General features: G+C 42.0%; 1 protein-coding gene across 5 annotated transcripts in view; it reads right to left on the reverse strand.

The window, feature by feature from the left end:
• Positions 1–23,377, reverse strand: part of LOC137643823 (tigger transposable element-derived protein 1-like) — a 37,689-nt gene that overhangs the window by 8,204 nt on the left and 6,108 nt on the right. Inside the window, exons 2-3 of one of the 5 annotated variants that reach the window (XR_011045079.1) lie at positions 1,172–1,899; positions 686–773 (exon numbers count right to left, since the gene is read on the reverse strand). Coding sequence is in view for 2 of the 5 variants with exons in the window: in XM_068376522.1 (XP_068232623.1) it covers positions 686–773; positions 1,172–1,184 (101 nt within the window). In the remaining 3 variants the exon portion in view is untranslated. Of the gene's footprint in view, positions 1–685; positions 774–1,171; positions 2,392–23,377 lie in introns of those variants that run through there. The other 4 variants (XR_011045081.1, XM_068376523.1, XM_068376522.1 and 1 more) reach the window with 4 other exon arrangements.

The raw sequence follows: 23,377 nt of genomic DNA on the forward strand, positions 1-23,377 counted from the left end.
AGAAGGGGCAGGAGTTACTTCATTTGGGGAAGGAATAACTTCCAAAGAGGTTACAATTAAAGGGTCAATAGATAAATCTAAGCTAGGCTCACTAGCAGACTTTGACTTTGATTTAGCTCTCCTAACTCTATCAACTTCAAGTTTGCGCACATAGCGCTTCATAGCTAACCAATTATCATCATTTGAAACCTCGCATTCCTTGCACCTATTATCTAGAGCACATTCAAACCCCCTGCAACACATACAGATAGTGTGAGGGTCAACCGACACCTTCGGTAACCTTACCTTGCAAATATCATTCGCACAAATACGAAAATGAATTTTTTCCACTCATGATAAGAAAGGAAAAAAGACAAAAAACAAAAACCATACACGATTGCCAAGTCCCAACACAGTGTACTTCACCAAAAACGAAGTCCAAAAAGGCGATAAAGGGAAAGCGATCAGAAAAACTCTAAATGGCGGACCAACGATGTTGTCGATCCGGTTGGCAGAGATAATCTGAGGAACAGAAAACTGGAATGATTCCAAGTACCACCCTGTAAGGGTTGTTAACCATCTAACCACACAACCACCACAAGGCAGTTGCCGCGATTTTCGATTAAATTCTGCCGGAGTCGGAGACTCAGCTATATATATATAACTGCCAGGCAAGTACTATTCATAAAATACACCGTTACCCTACCTGTCTTTTGCTGCCTTATAACCGACAGCACACCATTCCTCCTTAGCAATGAATGTCTCCTGGGTCACCCTCTTCCAAAATAAACCTGCTAAGAAATAAAAGAAATTAAAATTAAATGTATGTAATTAAAATACAATAGATTATCTTCAGAATACACTACATAAATTAAATTACTTCACATGTAAATTTAAGAAAAAGCATTTACTATAACATTCACATGAAGTGTACAAACACTGAAAATGCAAAAATCTAAATAAATCAGATATTGCACAGTATAGTACTGTATGTACAGGTACTGAAGGCACCAAAAACCAATTCAAATTGGCAAAACCATAGTTTCTTGCAATACATATCTACTGCAAACATGCGTCTACGCTACACTAAACCAAGCCAAAACAATAAAAAAGATTTAAGCAAAATAATTACACAAACTGTACAGTAACTATAGAACATAAGAATTCTAAATATAAATATCCCTAAACTTACCCATTTCATCCATATTCCAGATTATGTTCTTCAGGTCAAAACATCACTTAAACTTGTCAAACCAGCCTTTGGAATGGAGTCTGTAGGGTTGCGACGTCTTGTTTGGTGGATTGATGAGGATCATGCTCCTTGAAATGGCGGAATAGAGATGGCTTTCCCACACCCCCTGAATAGTGAACAAATCTACTACGATCCCCTTACGATACTGGTCCTAGATCCACAAAAAAAGGGATTCTCAATCTTTATCATGCCCTTTCCCTCACTTTGGACAACCTTTAGACTGTGTGGGGCACTAGCAGCCACAGCAGAGCAAATCTTAGCTGCATTCTTCGCTCTGTACCTAACGGTATTCTTGCTGACAACAAACTTAACTTTCCTATGGCATCATTCATTTCTAGCACTTCAAGGACTTTTATCCCTTTCCTCACGCATCATGACCTTCCCCTGCCATTTAGCAAAACCTTTTTAGTCAAAACAGCTCTCCAGGGGCCATGATTTTGAAGAAAGGCAAAGCAAAAATAGGGAAAAATACATCGGGATAAATTGGGAGAGGTACAGGCAAGGACACACTAAGCAAGAGCGAGGCCAAGTCAGCGATAGATGGATGCTGTGCTGGGTGAAGAGGAAAAGGGCACTGTCAGTTTGAAATCGTTGGTCCCCGTGAGAGTACTTATTGCAAAGCCGCAAATACGTGGTTATTTATTCAATAGGTATCGCAAACAAAGAACCTGCAAAGAATGAGAGCAAACTGTAATTTTAGAATTGAAGAGGGAATAACCTTTTAACATACGGTGACAGAAACACTACTCTAGGGTATTGCCACTTTCCCTTGCCTCTGCCACTCATGAGCAATCTTTCAAGCCTTTAAGGATGTGTCCACATTGCATGGTTCCGGGTGGCAGTAACAAGCTGCTGCGACATCAGCAGCCTAAAACGCACAAGCATGGAACTGGCAACGAACAAGGCTACTAGATCTTGCTCAGCTCCATACTATGTGTACTCATTCACAGGGCAAATGTTGACGGTCAAAGTCACAGCTATAGCTGCACACATATACTCAACGAACTTTTGGGCTCAAAATTTAGCTCGTTGATTCAGTCCATCGAAATGTGATATAATTGCTATGGCGAGGAGAAAGATTAAAATGAGGATAAAGAAAGGGACACTGAAGCGTTTTTACAGCCAGCCAACACTTAGGGGCGATTGACTACCGTAGTTGCAATTTTGAAAATTCCGATAATTGCAGTTTTGAGTAGGAGAAATCTACACATTGATTTAAACTGGTTTCTTGCTAAAAGTCTTAAAAAATGTAAAGGCAATTACGTCCGGCCCCGTAGGTGACCTTTCGTTGAAAAGAGTAGCCAGCTTATTTATTTACAGTTCTTTAAAAATACCGTGACAATTTCTTTTAGTATTCCATATTAAAAATTTTTCTTTGATTTACCGAGAGATAGATTATTCGTTTTTCTTATCTATATGATATTCACAATTAGAAGCTTTCTACAAGTCTCTCAAAAGTATGTTCTAATTTTTTTTGTCTGCTTGTTTGTATGTTTAAATTGTTATATTAAGAACATACTGAAAGAAGCAGAAAGTGTCAAAAGAGAACAAGAAAACAAGTCATACTAGTAAAATTTGAGAGAAAAAAAAATAGACTAGGCAACGGATTTTGAGCGAAGCGAAAAATCTATTTTTGGATAAGATGGCCATGTCGTCCTGATGGAAGTTCCTTAAAGGCAGCTTCCTAGGGTATATTACAACTACGGTGATATTCCCAGAGAATTTACCTTAAGGTACCCAGAATTCTAACTCCTGGAGCGAGTATCCCTAAAAAGACCTTAGGGATATCGTAAATATCAGCGGACGTATTCTTGACACGCCACATAGCAATCTATACCCCGAATAGAGTTAACACTTCGTAGGGGTCAAATGGCAAAAAAAACGAAAACGATAAGAAAGGGGGGAGCCGTTCGTAAGGCATCTCTCCTCCCCGTTTCGTAAGCGTGCCCTGCGCCGCTCGCTGCGCTATCTGTATTCCTTGTAGCGATACACGAGGTGCTACAGATACTGTATGTAGGGAGGGGTCCTACAGCCCTTTTCTTTTCTTTTTTTTTTTTTGAAAAGGGACAGGGCGGGTCCATCAGGACGACATGGCCATCTTACCCAAAAATAGATTTTTCGCTTCGCTCAAAATCCGTTTTTTGGGCTCAAGCCATGTCGTCTTGATGGAAGTATACCAGAGCATTACTGTATCTGTGGATTCTCAATACGTGCCGTACTCCTCAGGAATGTTTCTTAGTCAACTCGACTGAAAGACCTAAGATGTTACCGTTATACATCTTTTCACTAATCATAAGCCATGAAAGCGCTTCCTGCCCCCTACAGGGAGGAGTCCTACTAGACTCTAGAAACGAACGAAGAGTACATATACCTATGTATGAATCACTCGCAAGCCAATACAATATCGTGGTCTCACTCTATATGAAGTAAAGCATAGTCCTTACGGAACTACAGCATCCAAGGGAAAAACCCCGACCAGCACCCTGGTCGAAGTAGAAATAGACAAAAAGGTTATATCTGCGTAGGATTGAACTTGCTGCCGCCACCGTCCTCAGAGAAGGGTGGAGCCCTTTATGCTAAGGAAAGTATAAACCAGTGCAACAAGGCTTGCATTAAGGAACAGGCTATTATAGATATCCCCGATTAATATACATAGGCTGAATGCTCAATAATTAAAATGAAATCAATATAGGTGAAGGAGACGCAAGGTTCCCGAGAACAAGTTTATTTATTAACAATAAATAGACATGGTTACCACAATTATATACATATGATAGGTGGATGACCAACAATTTACACAAGTACTGTAGTGCATGGATGTATGGTTATCTGAAAGAAAACAATTAGGTCACTTGTCACATACCAAGGTATCAAAGTTAAACGTCCATGTTACTATCCACTGACATTAGCGTCAGAAACGCTCGGCACACCTGTCTGTACTTGTGCTACAATCACCATAACGCTGGAACAGTCATTGTGGGCTCCCAGAGCCTTCACTACTAGTTATAGCAACGCATATAACTATACACTCACCCAAGAATCAAAGTCCCAATTAAATCCACTGTTCCTCGCAGAGTTAAACAACAGGGTTAACGACGCAACCAACTGCTACCACAGACCTCTTTAGCTGCTCCACTTGCTTAGCATAGTGGCGAAAGAATACCCTGGAAAACTTCCAGCCAGTGTATGAACGAAGGTGTTCAAAATCCATAAAGTTAAAGAAGTTTAAGGATGAAGCAACTTTCCTCGGATCATGACCTGCGGGTGAACTGTCAGGATCCGCTCTGCGAATAAAATATGTAATTTTCGCCCTAAGTTGATTTAAAGATAAATTCGAGCCCGATGTTTCTCCTCTGAATAGTTGGCCCCCATGGAAGTCTGAAGTTCTACGAAGATAGACCTTTAGGCATTCTACGGGACATAGAGATGCATCTTCTTTCAGAGGGCAGATTCTCCAGGGACCCCACCTGTTGGTGGGCAACTCGTTCTTAGCGAGAAACGTAGGGTCCGGAAACAGGTTCAGTTCTCTCCCATCCAGGAACTGAACCCGGCCCTCCTCTCTCGAGAGGGCTACAATCTCACTAACTCTGGCCCCAGAAGCTAGGGCAAAAAGGAAGATCACTTTTTGAGTCAGGTCCTTCAGTGCACACTCCTCATTATCCAGTAATGAGGCAAAATGAAGGACTTTGTCTAAAGACCATGAAATAGGCTTTGGAGGAGCTGAAGGTCTAAGCCTAGCACAGGCCTTCGGGATCTTGTTAAAAATCTCGTTAGCGAGGTCTACCTGGAAGGCATACAGAATGGGTCTTGTCAGAGCTGACTTACATGTAGAAATCGTGTTAGCCGCCAGCCCCTGTCCGTGGAGGTGGATGAAGAAGGATAGGCAGAACTCCGTAGAGATCTCGTGCGGATTCTTGTCTTTGACAAAAGCTACCCATTTCTTCCATGCTGATTCGTACTGCCTTCTAGTAGACTTGCACTTATATTCTTCCAGGAAGTCGATGCTATCTTTCGAGATTCCGAACCGTTTCTTCACCGCTAGGGAGAGAAAATTGAGCTGCAGGGTCCGGGTTTTCTGTAATGAAGCGTAGACAGTCGACTTCTGGACTTGCTGGGACAGAACTGGGTCCGGGAGTGGTAGAAGCTCTAGTCGTAGTTCCAGAGCTAGAGGGAACCATACACTGTTCGGATACTTGTTGGCCACTATTGCTGCTACTCCCTTGAAGGATCTCAGTTTGTTGAGGACCCTCAACATCAGATTGTGAGGGGGAAACAGGTAGATCCTGGACCATCTGTTCCAATCGAGGGACATCGCATCTACTGCTTCCGCCAAGGGGTCCTCGTACGGGGACACATATCTCGGCAGCTTCTTGTTGTCCTTCGTCGCGAAGAGGTCTATCTGCATTTCTGGGACTTGACTCGAGATGAAGGAGAATGATCCTGCGTCTAGGGACCATTCCGACTATCGGTGTAACCGTGGATAGAGCGTCCGCGGTCACATTCCGGACTCCTTGAAGGTGAACTGCTGACAGGTGCCACTTCTTCTTCTGCGCCAGTCGGAATATAGCTAACATTACCTGGTTGAGAGGTGGAGATCTCGATCCCCGCCGATTCAGACATTTCACTACCACCTCGCTGTCCAGTACCAACCTTACATGGATCGAGTGACGTTGGGATACTTTCTTCAGGGTAAGAAGCACTGCCATAGCTTCTAGAAAGTTTATGTGAAAAGTCCCAAATAGCTTGGACCAGGTCCCTTGCACTTTTTTCCGATGGGAGTGACCTCCCCACCCTACCTTTGAGGCGTCTGTGTGGATTGTCACTGAGGGGGGGGGGGTGGCTGAAGAGGTACTGACCTCTTTAGACGACTGGCTTGAGACCACGGTCTGAGAAGAGAACGTAGCCGAAGTGGGACCGGTGTCTTCAAGTCCCTTCGCTCTCTTGATGCAAAGGTTCTCCAAACTCCCGCTGCATCTTTTAGCTGTGCTCTTAGCACTGGGTCTGTTACTGATGCGAACTGAAGAGAGCCCAAAACCCTCTCTTGTTCGCGTCTTGATATCCTCTCGGAACCTAGAAGTCTCTTGACAGACCCCGCTATTTCCTTCCTTTTCGACATTGGAATGGAAAAACGGTGTGACACTAGATCCCAGTGAATTCCCAACCACTGGAACCTCTGAGCTGGAGAAAGACGAGACTTCTTTCTGTTGATCATGAAACCTAGATATTCCAGGAACTGAATCACCTGTAGGGAAGCTTGCAAGCATTCCGCTCTGGATGCTGCCCACACCAACCAATCGTCCAGGTAGGCTACTACCTGGAACCCTTTTAGGCGTAACTGTTTGAGCGCTGCGCTCGCAAGCTTCGTAAAGATCCTTGGAGCTATGTTTAGCCCGAAAGGCATCGCTCTGAAAGCATAAAGTTTTTGTTGTAGCTTGAATCCTAGGTAGGGGGAGAGACGGCGACTTATTGGAACGTGCCAATAGGCGTCTGACAAATCGATGGAGACGGTATATGCCCTCTTGGGCAGTAAGGCCCTTATGTGTTGTAATGTTAACATCTTGAACTTGTGGTTCATTATGAACTTGTTGAGTGGTGACAAGTCCAGAATGACTCTGAGTTTCCCCGAGTCTTTCTTGGGAACACAAAACAGCCTCCCTTGGAACCTGATGGACTTTACCCTCCGGATCACCTTTTACTCCAACAGTTCTTGAATGTACTCCTCCAAAACGGGGGTGGAGTGTTGGAAAAATTGAGGGCACAGGGGCGGAGTACTGTACCAACTCCAACCCAGTCCATTTTTGAGCAGGCTGTGGGCCCAGGGATCGAAGGTCCAGCGATCCCGGAAATACTGTAGTCTCCCTCCTACCGGCGACACTTCACTTTGACTGCCCTGCAGTCTTGCCTCCCTGGCCGCGACCACCTCTGAAACCTCTTCCCCTAGAGGGGCGTCTCGCCGAACCTCTGGCTGCACCTCTGGGCTTTGCTCGAAACGTGGTCGATTGCCCTTCGAACACTGGATTGAATGCCGGGGATGCTGATGACACGGCTTGGGGTACCCATTGGAAGGTGGTCGGGGTCTGGGCTACCAGTTGTGGTACCGGAGGCAAAGCTGGCTGCTGCTGCTGCTGTCGTTGTGGTCTGAAAGGCTTGGCTGGACAAGAAGAAAACCTCGATTTCTTCGCCCTTCCTTTCGGCTGAGGGCCCTAATCAGGGGAAGACTTCCTCTTAAGGGACAGGCCCCACTTAAGGAGAAGATTTCGGTTCTCAGTGGCTGCCTTGTCCACCACTTCCTTGACCACCTCATTGGGAAAGAGATCTTTACCCCAGATGCTAGATGAGACGAGTCTCTTGGGTTCATGCCTCACTGTGGTCGAGGCGAACACAAACTCCCTGCAGGCCCTCCTCGCTTTGACAAAGCTATAGAGGTCCTTAGTCACCGTGGCTAGATGGATCTTGGCCATTACCATGAACATCTCAGGCATCTTGGGGTCGCTAGCCATTGTCTCCACGTTTGTCTGGAGAGACATCGAGGCTGCCAGACGCTCCTTTGTATCCAATTCCCTCCGTAGGAGGAATTCCGACAACTTGGGAAGGTTTTCGCCGAACTGTTGACCTGCGATATCGGCGTCCAACTTCCCAACCGAGAAGGTGAGGTGTACCTCCTTCCAGTCCTTGTTATCCAACGGCAAGGCCAAAGACAATGGGTTGCATTCCTCCAGAGATGGACATGGTTTGCCAGCTTCAACCGCCTTCAAAACGGCCGCGAACTGTTTCTGCATAAAGGGGAAGGCCCTAGCCGGGGAGGATACGAAGGAGGGGTGCTTCTTACTCAAAGCAGCAACTTTAGAGTTTGAGAACCCCCTCTCCTTCAACGCAGATGTTAAGGCAGCTTGAGCCTTGGAGTGATCCAGGATGATCACCTCCTTCGGTTCCGTCTCCTCCTTTGAGGCCGGCTCCTTCTTCAGACGGACATAACAGTCCGGGTAGGCCCCTCTGCTGGGCCAGAATTCCACCTCCTCAAGGGGAACTGAACCCAGTTTCTCCGACATGACGATCTTCCCGACCGTCATCGGCATGTGCTCGGCATATCTCCACGGGTTGGCATCCGAGCAGAGAGGAAGGTCCTTCACGTTGAGCTTCTTTGGAGGTCCACGTGATGCTGTGATCTTCTGCATCTGGAGCTCCATAGCAGCGGCCTTCTGATTATTCTCCCTCTGCATCTGTTGTATCATACCAACGATGGAAGAGAGAGCCTGTCCCAGCTCTGCTGGAAGAGCGGACGAAGTAGAGGGGATAGGTTCAGGGGCCTGAACCGGAACGTCTGAAGGTACGGAAACCTCTTCCTCCACGGCAATCGGATCTTGATCCTCCTCCTCACCCTCTGCGAGGAGGTCCTGTTCCGCACGGTCGGACAAGTCAGACATCTTGTCATCCAGCTGGATGTCCTGCATGGCATCCGCAACATCCTCCTCCACTGGGATCTGGACGAGAGGGATCTCCGGCCGAGGCTGGGGAACAACAGCGTCAGTAGAAGCCTTGGGAAAAAGGTATGCCCTCATCTTCTCATTAGGAAGATAAGGTCCAGTGGTGTTCTTCTGGAAACCCCTTACCCATAAACGGAGCTTCTCCCTCGCTGCATCCCTTGACTCCGCCGACCTAGGGGATTCAAAAGCCTCTGATAGCAGGTTAGTACACACTGCACATACCTGCGGATCCCAGTAGCGATGATCATCCTTGGAGGCTGCGCAAGCCGCGTGCCTCCTACACGAGACATGTCCGCAAAAGTTCTTGCTGCGGACATTGCAGAAAACGCTATCACATTTCGGATGCTCCTCCTGTAAAAGAAGAAAATTTCCATGAATATCAAGTGAATTTCAATTCACATGTATATATGAGCATTCACAAAGAATAAGGGAAAGACACCTACTTGTTAAACCCACACAATCACCTGTAGAAGCCCACCAGCCATAAAATCACGTAGTTAGTCTCTGCTAGAATAACCAGAGATCATATTTACCGAGGGAAATTAGGTGTAGCTCACACATAAGGTAAGATTTTACCATTCTGGCTAGAGATGAAAAGAATTCTCTTTTTATCCTTGTAAGGCGACACAAAGTGATTGCACAAGGCAACACAAGTAAGTTAAAAAAAACAGTGTTGTAACCTACTATATCATGGTTTCCCTTGGTAGAATACACCACCCAGGAAAGAACTGATACAGTACATGCGGGTGGTGTGCCGGCCGGCTCTTGCCAGTCAGTACCCCACCCCCTTTTTTCCAAAGGTAGGTCTCAAGTATACAACTTCAGATCACCCCTATTGGGGAGAACTCCAGTTCCCATGCCTGAACCGGCTGGCAGTGGTTGCCGGTCCGTAGCCACCCGGGTAGCACCGTGTTGCCGGCCATCACTCTTAGTGGCCGGCTAACCGAGCAATGTAGCAGGCCGGCCGGCAGCGGTAAGCAAACCCTGCCGGCTGGCATCCACACCAGGTAGCGCTCGGCTGCCGGCCGCCACTCATAGCGGCCGGCAGATGAGCAAAGAGACCGGCCGGCAAAGGCATATAACCACCGCCGACCGACAGCAAGAGAACTAGAGAACACCCCCTACCGACGGCCGGCCCCTAGGCCGGCAGACGGCAAGGACAACACATAAGAAGACAACAGAATGAGTGCCGGGCTAAGAGGCTATGAACCTCTGCGCCCGGCACCCGAAAGAGTGCCGAGAGGAAGGGGAGACACTAAGTCAGGCTTCCTAACCACTGCTTACTGAATCTACAGACGGCAGCGGTTGAGGGACCAAGAAAGGACCGGGCAGCACTCAAGAGATAGGGTCTCTGCCGGTCGGCACACTCTGCCGGCCGACAGGGGACCACGTCAGTTCCCCATCCTAACCTAGGCTAGGTACGGATGTGAGACGACTGACACAAAGGAAACGGAAAAATAGAAGGGAAGGACAGAGGGTCCTGTCCAACCTTGCCTTGGTTAAGGATCATTCCCAACTAAGAAAGCTCATCTCAGCCAGAGAAATCCCGGGAGGGAGGCCGGCACTACTGGCTGCCTCCCTAAAACCAAGGCAAGGAAGGAATTGCTATTCCGGAAAGGGAACATATCCCGAACCCGGAACAGCAAAGAGGACAAGTCTGAGGGGTCACCGAGCGAAAGGATCAACTACAGAAACCCTCCAAGGTGATCCAAGGAGGATAAACCTCCTCTGCCCGTGTCAGGCAGCAAGGGAGACTCTGCCCCACGCTAGACCAACACGGACTCAGACTAATACACTGCTGTACTGTCCCCCTCTGAACCAATTCAGTTGGAGCAGGAAGGTACAGTACTACTCCAGCATAGTTACATTTGAAAATTAATTCAAACAAACCACTAGAGTTAAGCCTAAGGCTTAAACAGAGGGAAAGGGTTTGCCCCTTCCCCGAAGAGAAGGGAGCAAACGGGGAAACAGATAATATTATAATGACCTAAGACAACCTAGCCTAGGCACTAAGAGAATCGATTACCTAAATCACCGAAACTCACTCCAATACTATCTTGGAAAATACTCGAAAAAGGGCTTATATGTATAACGTTGCCTAACGCTTTAAGCAATATAAAATCACACTTGGAAGACTAATTATCATGCAGGAAGTACAAGGGCCAACAACTAGGCTACGAAGACTAGTGTTGGCCAGCCTAGGCAAATCTATCGCCAGGCGCACTATTATCGCATCATAACAGAATTCCTAATTAAGCTAAGCAGCTAATTATTAAAGCGCAGGGGGCTGGGAACGTCGCTCTTGCTAACAAATAAATCCTATTCTAGCGAGCGACAGCGTCCATGACGCCTCCAGCAGGCAACAGCTCTTGTATCAAAGATAACTCTTTTAATTACTTTAATTTTAAACAAGAGCCTACATTTATACATAAAAGAAATAGTACTCAACTTATCCGAAGCAGAAGAAGTTGGAGAAAGCATAATACGAGAGTAAATCCAAGATTTTGGTAGAAACACAGGGAAAAACACCGAGTTGTATAGCTACGCAAAAAGGAATGCAGATGGCGCCGCGAGCGGCGCAGGGCACGCTTACGAAACGGGGAGGAGAGATGCCTTACGAACGGCTCCCCCCTTTCTTATCGTTTTCGTTTTCTTGCCATTTGACCCCTACGAAGTGTTAACTCTATTCGGGGTATAGATTGCTATGTGGCGTGTCAAGAATACGTCCGCTGATATTTACGATATCCCTAAGGTCTTTTTAGGGATACTCGCTCCAGGAGTTAGAATTCTGGGTACCTTAAGGTAAATTCTCTGGGAATATCGCCGTAGTTGTAATATACCCTAGGAAGCTGCCTTTAAGGAACTTCCATCAGGACGACATGGCTTGAGCCCAAAAAATAAGTTATAGTCTTGTTCATTGTCAATTTGGTACAGTACCATATGCATATGTGTGTGGAACTAATTTTGGATTTTCACCACTATCAAGTAAATAACATCGAAAAAATTAGTCTCGTTACGATCCCCTGTGTCGAAGTAAAATTACCGGTAAAAACTCACATATATTAAAGTCTATTAAATTAAACATTGCAAAAACTCTGAAGCCACGATTTCTCTTAAAGAGAATTTTCGGAGAAAAGTTTTTAATTTTTTTTAACACAGATTTTTGACATTCAAACTTTGAAAAATACATTTGATTCTGTAGCCTACAGAACATTATGTGCATGCACATTTAGCTGAAACTAGAATAGTTATCTTTAAAAGGATCATACAATATAGACTATTTAAAAACTAAAAAATTCTAGTGTACATCTTTGTGTATAAAATGATGTATGAATTGGGGTTTTGAATTAAAAAGAATCCGTGGAGGGAAAAAAATAAAGATTCTGAAGGAACACCAAAATTACAAGAGGAATGAGGCAGAGTCACACTCGTTAAAAACGGCAAGGGAAATTATTATAACTATTTACATAAATTGTAAGGAATTACACTTCAAGAAACTAACGAAAATTTACCCTCCTAGCTAGTTCTTTCTAGAATGGTAAAACAAAAAACTCAACATAGTAAACTAGCTTCAGGAATTGCATGCGTTCTAGTTGTTCAAGCTACGAAAACTTTAATACGGCAATGAAATATTTTGTCCTTTGTAATCTCGTTTCTACTGTCCTCTGTGGTTATTGCTATTCTCCATAGTGTTCTAGTAACAATCTTCATCTCAGCCACTGCACGGTCGTGTCGGCGCAATCTAACTTTTCAGGATACAGATATTCAAAAAGTTTTGTGGGTTTTGTTATGGTACTTTGTTTGTCGTCCACGGGCGTGGACGTGTGTTTTAATGCTCTGTATCGAAGCTGGCTTTAAACGGAATCATTGTGTATCTCGTTGTTTATACTATGAAAAATCTCTTTGTGGGTGTTTGCTAGTATTGATATTAGTGAAATATAGTGTTAAAAATCAGTGGTCTCCTTGTATGTGAGGTCTGTAGTGAAAGGCCTGACCCAGCATTTTTGTGTTGGGGCGGGGCTACTTGAAAAGTCATTGAAAAATGACTCTCTATGCCCTTCTCTAGAAAACGAAAAGAAAAACTTAATTTCTGACTGAAATCAACACGGTACTCGAAGGAAAAGAGGAAAATATAATGGCAGCAGCTAATGAAGAATGTGATGACGGAGGCAATCATGGCATGTGTGGGCACTGTGAGTCCTATGTCGCTGATGGGATACAATGCGATGAATGCCGAAGATGGTACCATGATGAAGAAGCTTGCTCTAATTTAAGGGATGGCACAAGTAATCTTTTACAAAGCAGGAACATCTTTTATAAATGTCCAAGATGTGTCGAGACTGCAAATCCCAATGGTTCATGGGCCAGGCAATCATAGGAAGACATGATGAGACTAAGCATCAACATAGAAGAGATGAAGGTAAATGTACAACAACAGATGTCTGGTTTTATGGATATGATAACTGCTCAATACACTGATATGCGTCAAGAAATTGTTGAGCTGAAAGAGAAACTTATGGAATAGCCTACGAACAAGAGAATGTGACCAAGACCACATATGCAAGAAAGTTGAAATCAAGAAACACTTTGGTTATAAAATCTACGGATTATTAGACTAAAGAACTCAAGGAAGTATTTGAGATGTTTAATTTAATAAACAGTGTTTCGGTATCAACGTCAGTAGGTGGTCATACACTCGACTTGGTCATATGTGGAAAAGACTCGGACCTAATAAAAACCTTGAAGTGGAACCAGACTTTGAGATCTCAAAAACACAAACTCATCACTTTTGATGTAATATAAAGTTCACCAGAGTATTGAAAAAAAATGTATCACATATAGGGAACGGGAAAATTTTGATGCTGAGAATTTTATTGAAGCTAGTGTAGCGCAAATGTCTTGTGAGAACACACATGTGAACATATGGTAGACAGAGAATGTGTTGGGTGTTATATCAAGAAATACAACGACAATTTTGGAAAAATGTACGATACCATGTGTCCCATAAAGAACAAACAAATAGTTGTACGCGAAAATGTTAGATGGTATAATAGCGAGCTATTAAAGGCAAAAAGACACAGACGTAAGATGGAAGGTAGATGGAAAAAGAGCCAAATCCTCACAAGCCAGAAATCTATATAATAAGGCCAGAAATGACTATAACATCCTGTTAGAAAAAACAAAAAGAAAATTCTACAACGGCGAATGTAAAAAAACCAATAACATGAAGGACTTTCACAATAACCTTGATGATTTGATGGGATTAAAGAAAAAATATGTCTTGCCTGACAATGTTTGTGCAGAGAGATTTGCTGTATTCGTCAATGGAAAAATTGATAAAATCTATAGAGGCTTCCCCCAAAATCACTTGGAAGGACAATCAGCTATGCCAGTGAAGGAGGGGAAGAAGTTAATCAAATTTAAGGAAATAAATATGTGCGACTTGTTAAAGGTTATGAGAGAGATGAAGCATACATATTGTGGAAACGACCCTTTCCCAAACAGTTTAATAAGTGAAGCTCTAAACAAGCAAGTTTTATATAATATTTACCTGAACATAATTAACCTAAGTATATCACAATCCTGTTTTCCTAGCTGTGAAAAAACTGCGTTGATCAAACCAATTTACAAAGGAAAAGGTGATGTAAACGAGCTAAATTCATATAGGTCCATTTCAAATTTATCCTACATGTCAAAGCTTATTGAAAAAGTCATAAGTGAGCAATCATGGGCGCATATTGACGAGTTAGAGGTATTCCCGGAAAATCAATCGGCCTACAGAGCTAATCATTCTACAGAAACTACCTTATGCTCAATAATGAATGATATGATAGGTCTTCTTGATGAGGGAAAGTTTGGAATTTTCATTATGTTAAATCTTAGTGCTGCTTTTGACACTGTTGTGCACGAGTACTTACTTGACGACTTAAAGTCTATTGGAGTGACTGAGGAAGCACTGAAAATTTTGCGAAGTTACTTAGTGAACAGGAAGACTATTGTAGAAGTTTCTGGAAACCGATCCAATGAGAGAATTCTTATGAAGGGTGTACCACAGGGTAGTGTTCTGGGCCCTATCTTGTTTAACATATATACTATCGAGCTGTCACACATCTTGAAAAAACAAAAAGTGGGCTTTAAACTATATGCAGATGATACTCAGTTTTACCTCTCAATTTCAACAACAATAGATACAGAGAAGAAAATTGAAGAGATAATGACTGAAATAAAAACATGGATGCAGAGGAAAAAGCTCAAATTAAATGATGATTAAAGAGAATGTATGTTTTTTGGCACAAAGGTGGCTTGGAAGAATTACCAGTTAATTCGAAGTATAAATATTGGTGATGCTGATGTTGGGATTGTGCCTGTTGTGAAAAATTTGGGTGTACCGATAGATTGTAATTTGTCAATGAGGGACCAAATTGTGAACACAGTGAAAGTGTGTAACTATCACCTGAGAAACATAGCGTTTATTAGAAAATATTTAACAGAGGGCAGTACAAAAATTTTAGTGACGAGTCATGTAATATCAAGGCTTGATTATTGCAATTCTCTGTACTACATATTGCCCAATACACTACTAAGAAAGCTTCAAAATGTGCAAAACCGGGCGGCTAGACTGATAAAAGGCATTAAACTAAGGGAGAGAATAACTCCTGCATTGATCGATCTACATTGGTTACATGATAAGGCTAGAATTGAATTTAAAATTTGCTTGTTGACTCTCAAAGCAGTTACAAGTGATAAGCCTAAATATCTTCGTGATTGCTTGGTCCCCTACCCTGAAGCTACCAGTGCCGCTGTAAGAGTTAGACATGCTGATGACCCACATAGACTATTCGAAAATAGTGTGAATCATGCAATAGGAGGAAGAACGTTCAGTTATGCTGCACCGAGACTCTTTAACGACCTTCCACTGGATGTCATGAATAGCAATAATGTGGCAGCTTTCAAGAAAAACCTGAAGACTTATCTTTTTAGAAAGTGTTGTAATAGTGACCTCAAAACTATTAAGCCTGAATACAAATGCTAGCGAAATAACTGATAACGATACAGAGCAAAATATTAACTGGAAAGAAATTATTTTTTCACACACCAAGGCCCGCCTGAACAGACCTTTAGTGTCTGATGGAGGGCGAGAAATAAACCTGTAAAAGTAAAAGTAAGAACAAAAAATTATGAAAAGCCTTAGTAAACCGTTAATAGAAGGAAATAAAAGAGGTTTAGTAACAGCTTGAGTACACCTATATTGAAAACCATTAACAGTATTTGGTCACCATTGACATGACTTAGTAAATAGAAGGTTGAATTGAGTTTCTCATCATTGTTATGGAATTAAAACTATTTTTGGCGAATATGTCAGGGTTTTTAGAAGTGGCAATGTCAATTTGGAACGAGAGACCGATACAGGTCTTGTCATAGTTCATTTTCTTTCTCTAGAGCTCTTAATGCAAATATTTTTAAGGTAACCTTTGCTTGTATTAAATGAAAAGTTTACTAAATTTTTAAAACTTTATTAATAACAGTTCCAAATTTTCAATAATTTTTAACGTACCAAGTCATTTGGTAAATCTGAGACCTTATAAGTATTCAATGTCAAATAATGAATATTTCATAATTATCAAAGAGATGTCAAGTGTTACCTTGTAACATTTATAGTTACGATCATTCTTTTAGGCCAAATGCAGAAGAAACTTATCATTAAAACCAAAGACTTACATTTATAGATCATATCAGATTTGCAACGCAGCCCGATATCTCACACAGGAATGCTTCCAAGAAATTGAAAATTTAATTATTACAGTAGATCCAGTGCTTAATGAAACTCAGTGGTTCATGATCCTGGTCTATGTTCTACCAATAGAATACAGCAGAGTTTATCTTTTTAAGAGGTTATCTGAAATGGATTTGTCACCGAGGTGCTAACTCTGTTGAAGCACCAAATGAAAGAAAATAGGACTATTGTTACATAAGATTTAATTCGATATTACTTTTCATAGTAAGTATAACATTCCGAATAGTGTAGTCTAGCATACATAATAGTAAAGTCACTATAAAATTGAATAACTTCAGCCCACAATCTTGATCATTTAAAAATCTCGAACAATCTATTTTTGGGTGAGATGGCCATGTTGTCCTAATGGAAGTTCCTTAAAGTAGCTTCCTAAGGGACATATGTACTACAGTGATATTCCCAGAGAATTTTACCTAGATATCCAGAATTCTAACTCCTGGCGCGAATATCCTTAAATTTTCTCTCAAGGATATCACATAATATCAGAGGACGTATTCTTGACACGGCACATAGCAATCTGCACCCCTAATAGTGTTTACGCTTCGAGGGGGTGTGGCAGAATAGAAGGGGAGCCGTATCAAGGTTATCCCCGTTCTCGTACTACTATTGAGTAGTACAACAGCTGGCGGACATTCCTTGTAGCATTGAGCATGGTGCTACAAATACAGTACTTCGGGAGGGATACTGTGAAGATTTTTCTTTTTTAGAAATAACGGGTGGGTCCATCAGGACGACATGGCCATCTCGCCCAAAAATAGATTTTTCCCTTGCTCAAAATCCGTTTTTTTGGGCTCAAGCCATGTCGTCCTGATGGAAGCATACCAGAGTATTAGTGTATCTGTGGATTTTCCTCAGTGCCTTAACCTTTGAATAACCTTTCTATGGTCATGTGGACCAATTGAGAAATGACGTCACCATTACCCGTCATCATGACTAATCATAAACGATGTTAGTGCTTCCTGCCCCATACAGGGAAGATTCATTCTAGACAGTAGGAAAGGGGTCTCAAGGTTAACATATATTGTATGAACAAACACAAGTATACACTGAATATACAAACAGTCTCATAGTTTGTATATGTTGCCGAATCAATATCAGTGTCTCATATCTATTGTTTGTGAGCATACAACTATATGAAGAATACTTACTTTAGCAAGTCAAAGAACTCTGGCATTTATACATGCAATTGTCGGGCGAATTCGGACGCACTACATTCTGATAGAAATTTATTCCTAATAAATGACTAAATGAGTTAACCAGTAAAACGAATGTAGTATGACAATGGAATTATACACGTAACGAATACAGAGACTATATTTCTTTCTTGAAAGGGAAAGAAATGATAAGTGCCACTCTCAGATTGAAGAAAATTTTTATAATAAAATTTCTCTTCATGATCTCTGTACCGATTACATCCTATTGACAATGTGTACTACGTACACACGGCCCTAGTGCTATCTGTATAATTCCACGCCTGGGATTTTTTAACAGAATTAGTGTCACCAATGTAACACTCATTTAAAGGAGGTCACCCTAAAAGTGGTGACCCCTTCTCCCTTTGAATGAGAGTCCTAGTCAATTAGCTGTTAATCGCAGAATTAGACGGCAGGTTTTAAAACACTACCTGCCGCCACCACATAATGCTTCAGTTCGTGGACCTGCTTAACATATTTTTTGTAGAACACTCTAGATGATTTCCATCCAGTATATGAGCGAAGTCGCTCGAAGTCCATATACTGAAAAAAGTTCGGGGATGAAGCAATTTTTCTCGGATCATGACATGCGGGAGTACTGTCAGGATCCGCTCTACGAATAAAGTAGGTGAGCTTCACCCTCAGTTGTTTCAGGGATAAGTTTGATCTAGAGGTTTCTCCTTTAAAGAGATAGAGATAGCATGGAGTAAAGGCTACTCCTTACTGTGTATGTATACAGTAATTAAGGAAGTAAAAGTCTAATTTTACTGCCTTTCTCCAGAAAGAAGGTTCAAATGGAAAGGGAGAATACCATTCAGGCTTCCATCCAGCTACAGTACTATTGCCGGCAAGGTGCCGCTGATACACTGGCGGCGGCTAGCCTCTGGCAGTACCAGCACAGTCGGCGTGCTGCCATCCGAGTCAGCACCTATCTGTGCCGGCCTGGCCGGCGGTACTCCAGCAACAGAACCTGTGGTTAGCAGTCCAAGGGAGAACTGAAGAACCTTGGGGACAGAAGGGACTTCCCACTCACAGCCATCATGGCTGCCGGCAGCCGCCAGCAGCCATTTTGGCTGCTGGCAATCGCCAGCCACCGGCAGAGACCATAGTTGCCGACAGAAGATGTGGCTACCGGCAGTATGCATTGCCGCCAGCAGCATCATTGCCGCCGGCAGTTGAAAAACATATGGTCACCGACTTTCAACATGGCCGCCGACAGTTGTCATGGCTGCCTGCAGCTAACATAGCTACCGGCAGCCAGACAGAGGTCGTAGAGAGGGAATCTGGCTTGCTTCGGCAACCCACCGTCAACGGTAAGGTTGCAGGACGCCGGCCCAGTGAAAGACAATGGCTCGGCCATCAAAATGTGGACAGAGGGGAAGGAACAGGGTCCTGTATAGGGTGTGGAAGGAACTGGCAAAGTTGTCATTCCTACCACACCTTAAAGAAACTCAGTTTCAGTATCGGCAGTATCCTGGGTGACGGGAGAGACTCAGTTCCTCAACCCAGAGATTGCCAATACAGTTAAGGGGACGACAGCATCGCCGCCTCCTCTCAACAAGGGAGAAACAGAGTTCCAGTGCCGCTGCCATCCTAGGCAAAAGAAGAATACTACTCTTCAGCCTAGGGGACTGTGAGCACAGGACTAGTCTTGTAGACCGCAAGGAGAAGATGGTATCCTACCACTACTTCAAGTGCGGCTAGGGAGCCTAGCCAGCAGGGGGATGATGGTATCCTACAACCTATTCACCCTGCCGGCAGGTTGCTGACAAGACTAAATACTCTTGAGATTCTGACTAAATCTCAAAACCTGCTGGTATACCACAACCTGCGGTTAAGGGAAGAGACAGAAAAACCCTAGGCTAGTCATGTCTGAATAAAATTCAGGGCACGACCACTAAGGTTGTAGCCTGAAGCTACACTAGAGGGAAAGAGAGATTACCCTTAAATTTCCATGGAGACTTGTAATGTTTCATATAGTTCCATGAGGTATCAGTCTCCACTTGAATTGAAAAACTATACACGCGGGTAACCGGGGAAATGTCTGAACGTATAATAAAACGCCTAGGTTAGGTTACCTAGGCGAGTCGAGATCTCTGTTACCCAACTCACCGAAACTATAACTATACGATCGACACGGAAAAGGAATTTATGCACATTATCAATATCTTCACAAGAATAATTTGCCTAAATAGATATATAATTAAGATAATTAATGCTATTTAAAACCAGAAAGTCGTTCTGCTAACTAAATAACACATGCCTAACAAACGACAGCGCCCATGGTGACTCCAGTAACAGGCCTAGCTCCTAGGAACAATATATTACTCTAATTTCACTGTGAAAATATACTCATTGTAAGGACTCGATACTCAACTTTCCAGAGGCGGAAGAAGATGGAGAAAGCATAATTATAATCCTTGCAAAACAATTGAAAAAGTTAGATCAACAGGGAATACCACCGAGCAAAATCGATACAAAATAAGGAATGTCCGCCATCTTGGAGATGGCTCTGTTGTCATACTCAATAGTAGTACGAGAACGGGGGTAACCTTGATACGGCTCCCTTTCTATTCTGCCACACCCCCTCGAAGCGTAAATGCTATTAGGGGTGCAGATTGCTATGTGCCGTGTCAAGAATACGTCCTCTGATATTATGCGATATCCTCGACAGACAATTTAAGGATATTAGCGCCAGGAGTTAGAATTCTGGATATCTAAAGGTAATATTCTCTGGGATTATCACTGTAGTACATATATCCCTTAGGCAGCTACTTTAAGGAACTTCCATCAGGATGACATGGCTTGAGCCCAAAAATTTAGTTTGTACAAATTCTCAAGACTTCTAATTTGTACAGTCATGAAGCATCTTCTGTGAACAGTGGGTTTTTCTAATTTGGAGAGATTAACTATCTATAATATATGAACGGAATTATGGCAGTTTCTCACACACACACACACACACACACACACACACCTCAAGACATATAATTTTACCCTAACGCTGATTACAGCAATCTTTTACAATCGAAGTTCCTAAACCACTGATAGTAGGGCTGCATATTACTTTGTCAAATCTTCGATGCAATATCAGTTAACCATAATAAATAAACAAAAGTTTCCCAAACTTGAGAAAGTCTAATCTGTCACTAAAGAATTGCTTCGGAATATTCTTCAATCCGAACCGTGAAGGGGCGAATATTAAACACCCTTAAAACACTATATTTTATTTTCACCATACATTAAGAGTAAAAACTTTCTATGCAATAAATAGTTAATTTTCTTCTATACGATAATGACTTTTAAAATTATTGTCACCTAATTCTTGATTCCATAGTACAATTTACCTCAATATTTCAATTTCATGCAAGAGAAACTGAATCAAAATGACATTCCCCCCACCCCACAACATTTAACAGAGATTCTGAAACTTAAACCTAACACCTGTCTACTAAGTTTTTTACTTCCTCTATACTAATATATCTAAACCATTCCAAAGTCCTTCCGAGCCCTTCTACTCATTGGGATTTACTGCTGTACCTTTCTTTCTCCAACTAAATGACGGGAGCCTGTGGGTTCTTTTAGGGAGGATGCCTCCTCCCCTCCGTCTCCGTCACCACCTTCATTTCCTTTGACCAAAAAGAGGCTGGGGTGCCTCAAAAATAATAAAAGCAAGCTGCTGATTATCCTTGACACATTCTATCCTAAATCACTTGTCAATAAAAGTTGCTGATCATCCTTAACCCACATCCTTTACCAAACCACTTACAAATAGAAGTTGCAGATTATCCCATTACCTAAATTACCTATAATCCCGTCCTCCCGCCTCCCCCCCCCCCCTCAAAAAAAAAAAAAAAAACAACGCAAGTGAGCAAGTGCCCGTGTCTGACCGTAAAGGCCAGGCAATATACAAAAAGAAAAACGCCTGTCTGTTGTCAAGAAGGTCCACCCACTACTTAATCGATTATTAGTTCAATAAACCAGCATTTCACTTAGTTTTTAGGGAACTTCCTTCGTTGTAGAACACCCCGTGTTATTCCGAACAAATCTTAGCAATCCAAAGAGAAGCCAATTCTGCTGTAAATCAGTTAAAGGATAGTCAGGCACCAATTTTTAATAAAAAATAATTCCTTCAATTTGAATTCCCTTTCCTTGGAGCTGGGGATATTTTGGCTTCAACCCTTCTACTTTATTTTTTTTTTTAATTACTCATTGATTATCTTAAAACGAACGAAATTAAATTTAGACGAGAATAAAATATACATTAATTTGGTCATTTTGCAAAAGGAGAACTATTACTGTTTCCTTTTTTTCTAAACTTTAGAGCTTAAACTTGCAGGAACGTGTTCTTCGGACACTAAGGAACAATACTATAAACAAAACTACCTTGCTGGAAGTTTTCTTAATAGCTAAAAAAGGGTTTATTATAATCTAGAGAAAATATGTATGCAAGAACTAAAGCTATCATTTTATGCCTATCAAAATCTCCCAATCAAACTTAAGTTTTGTTTTAATACACCTTTGCTATTCGGCTAACACTAGACATAGCCTATACATGGCATATTAAATAAAACCGAATTCTTCCCAAATTTTTATTTTCTATTAAACACCTCCTAAAGTTTACCACTATCAATGCTCACGTCATCAGTCTTAAGTTACATAAGAGTATCTAAGGTCAAGTAATCTCCAATAAAGCTATAGTAAATATTACGGAGATAAGGGATTTATAAATCGGAAAATAGGAGCCTTCCATTATAAAAAAAAAAAAAAAAAAAAAATTGCAAACCAAGTTTTAGGTTTACGAAACTCGGTCACGAGAACAATGGGATCAACTACTATGAGATTCAGGGCCCCTGTAACACGGTTTTTTCGCAATAACTTTTTTTCTATGAATTTCATAAATATAACGCTTATTCAGAATGCACATTATATCTACACATAAATTTTGACTATATTCTGCATTACGTAGGTTGAATAAATTTGGTACTTTATTAAGTAAAAGTGACGATTTTTGAAGACGGGCCAACTTACTCAGAGAAAAGGTTTCGAAAGCACTCGTTACGTAACTTATGACGGCATTTCTTCTCTCTTTCTCGATCGATGATTGGTTATACGTAACGAAGGCTATACCTCTGCCAACAATAACACAAAAGTGTAAATAAAAGCAAAGCAGTACACCTTTATGAACTCTGAAACCTCTCCACTGAGAATTGTCATAATGAACAAACGAACAAAATATGTTAATAAATACAAAAACACTTCGATTATTTGTCTAACTCCCAAAATAAGTTTCCTAAGAAATTACAGTCTACTTTATAGGTCACAATCAGATTGACAAAGTGTATGGAATAGTTGGTAATTTTCAAAAACGTAGTAGACCAGCTTGATTTGATAACTGCTATATCCAATGTCAAGCAATTTTTATTCATTGTCTCTCTACCTACCTATTTACTGTAAAAAAAAAAGGTAGCCGGTACCGTATTTTCGCTTTAAACCTTCACCAATAATTATCGTCAGAATGATGACTTCATGAGACTCCACCCACTTTGGCCTCGTTATGAATCAGGATAACACTGAAGGCTATCATGGGCATTGTTGGATCAGAAAATTCAAATTCTGGCTATAAAAACTCATTTCTCGAGTAGTTGTAAGAAGCGATAAATGATCCTCAATG

This window comes from Palaemon carinicauda, chromosome 7, assembly GCF_036898095.1.
Source record: "Palaemon carinicauda isolate YSFRI2023 chromosome 7, ASM3689809v2, whole genome shotgun sequence".
NCBI classification, from domain to species: domain Eukaryota; kingdom Metazoa; phylum Arthropoda; class Malacostraca; order Decapoda; family Palaemonidae; genus Palaemon; species Palaemon carinicauda.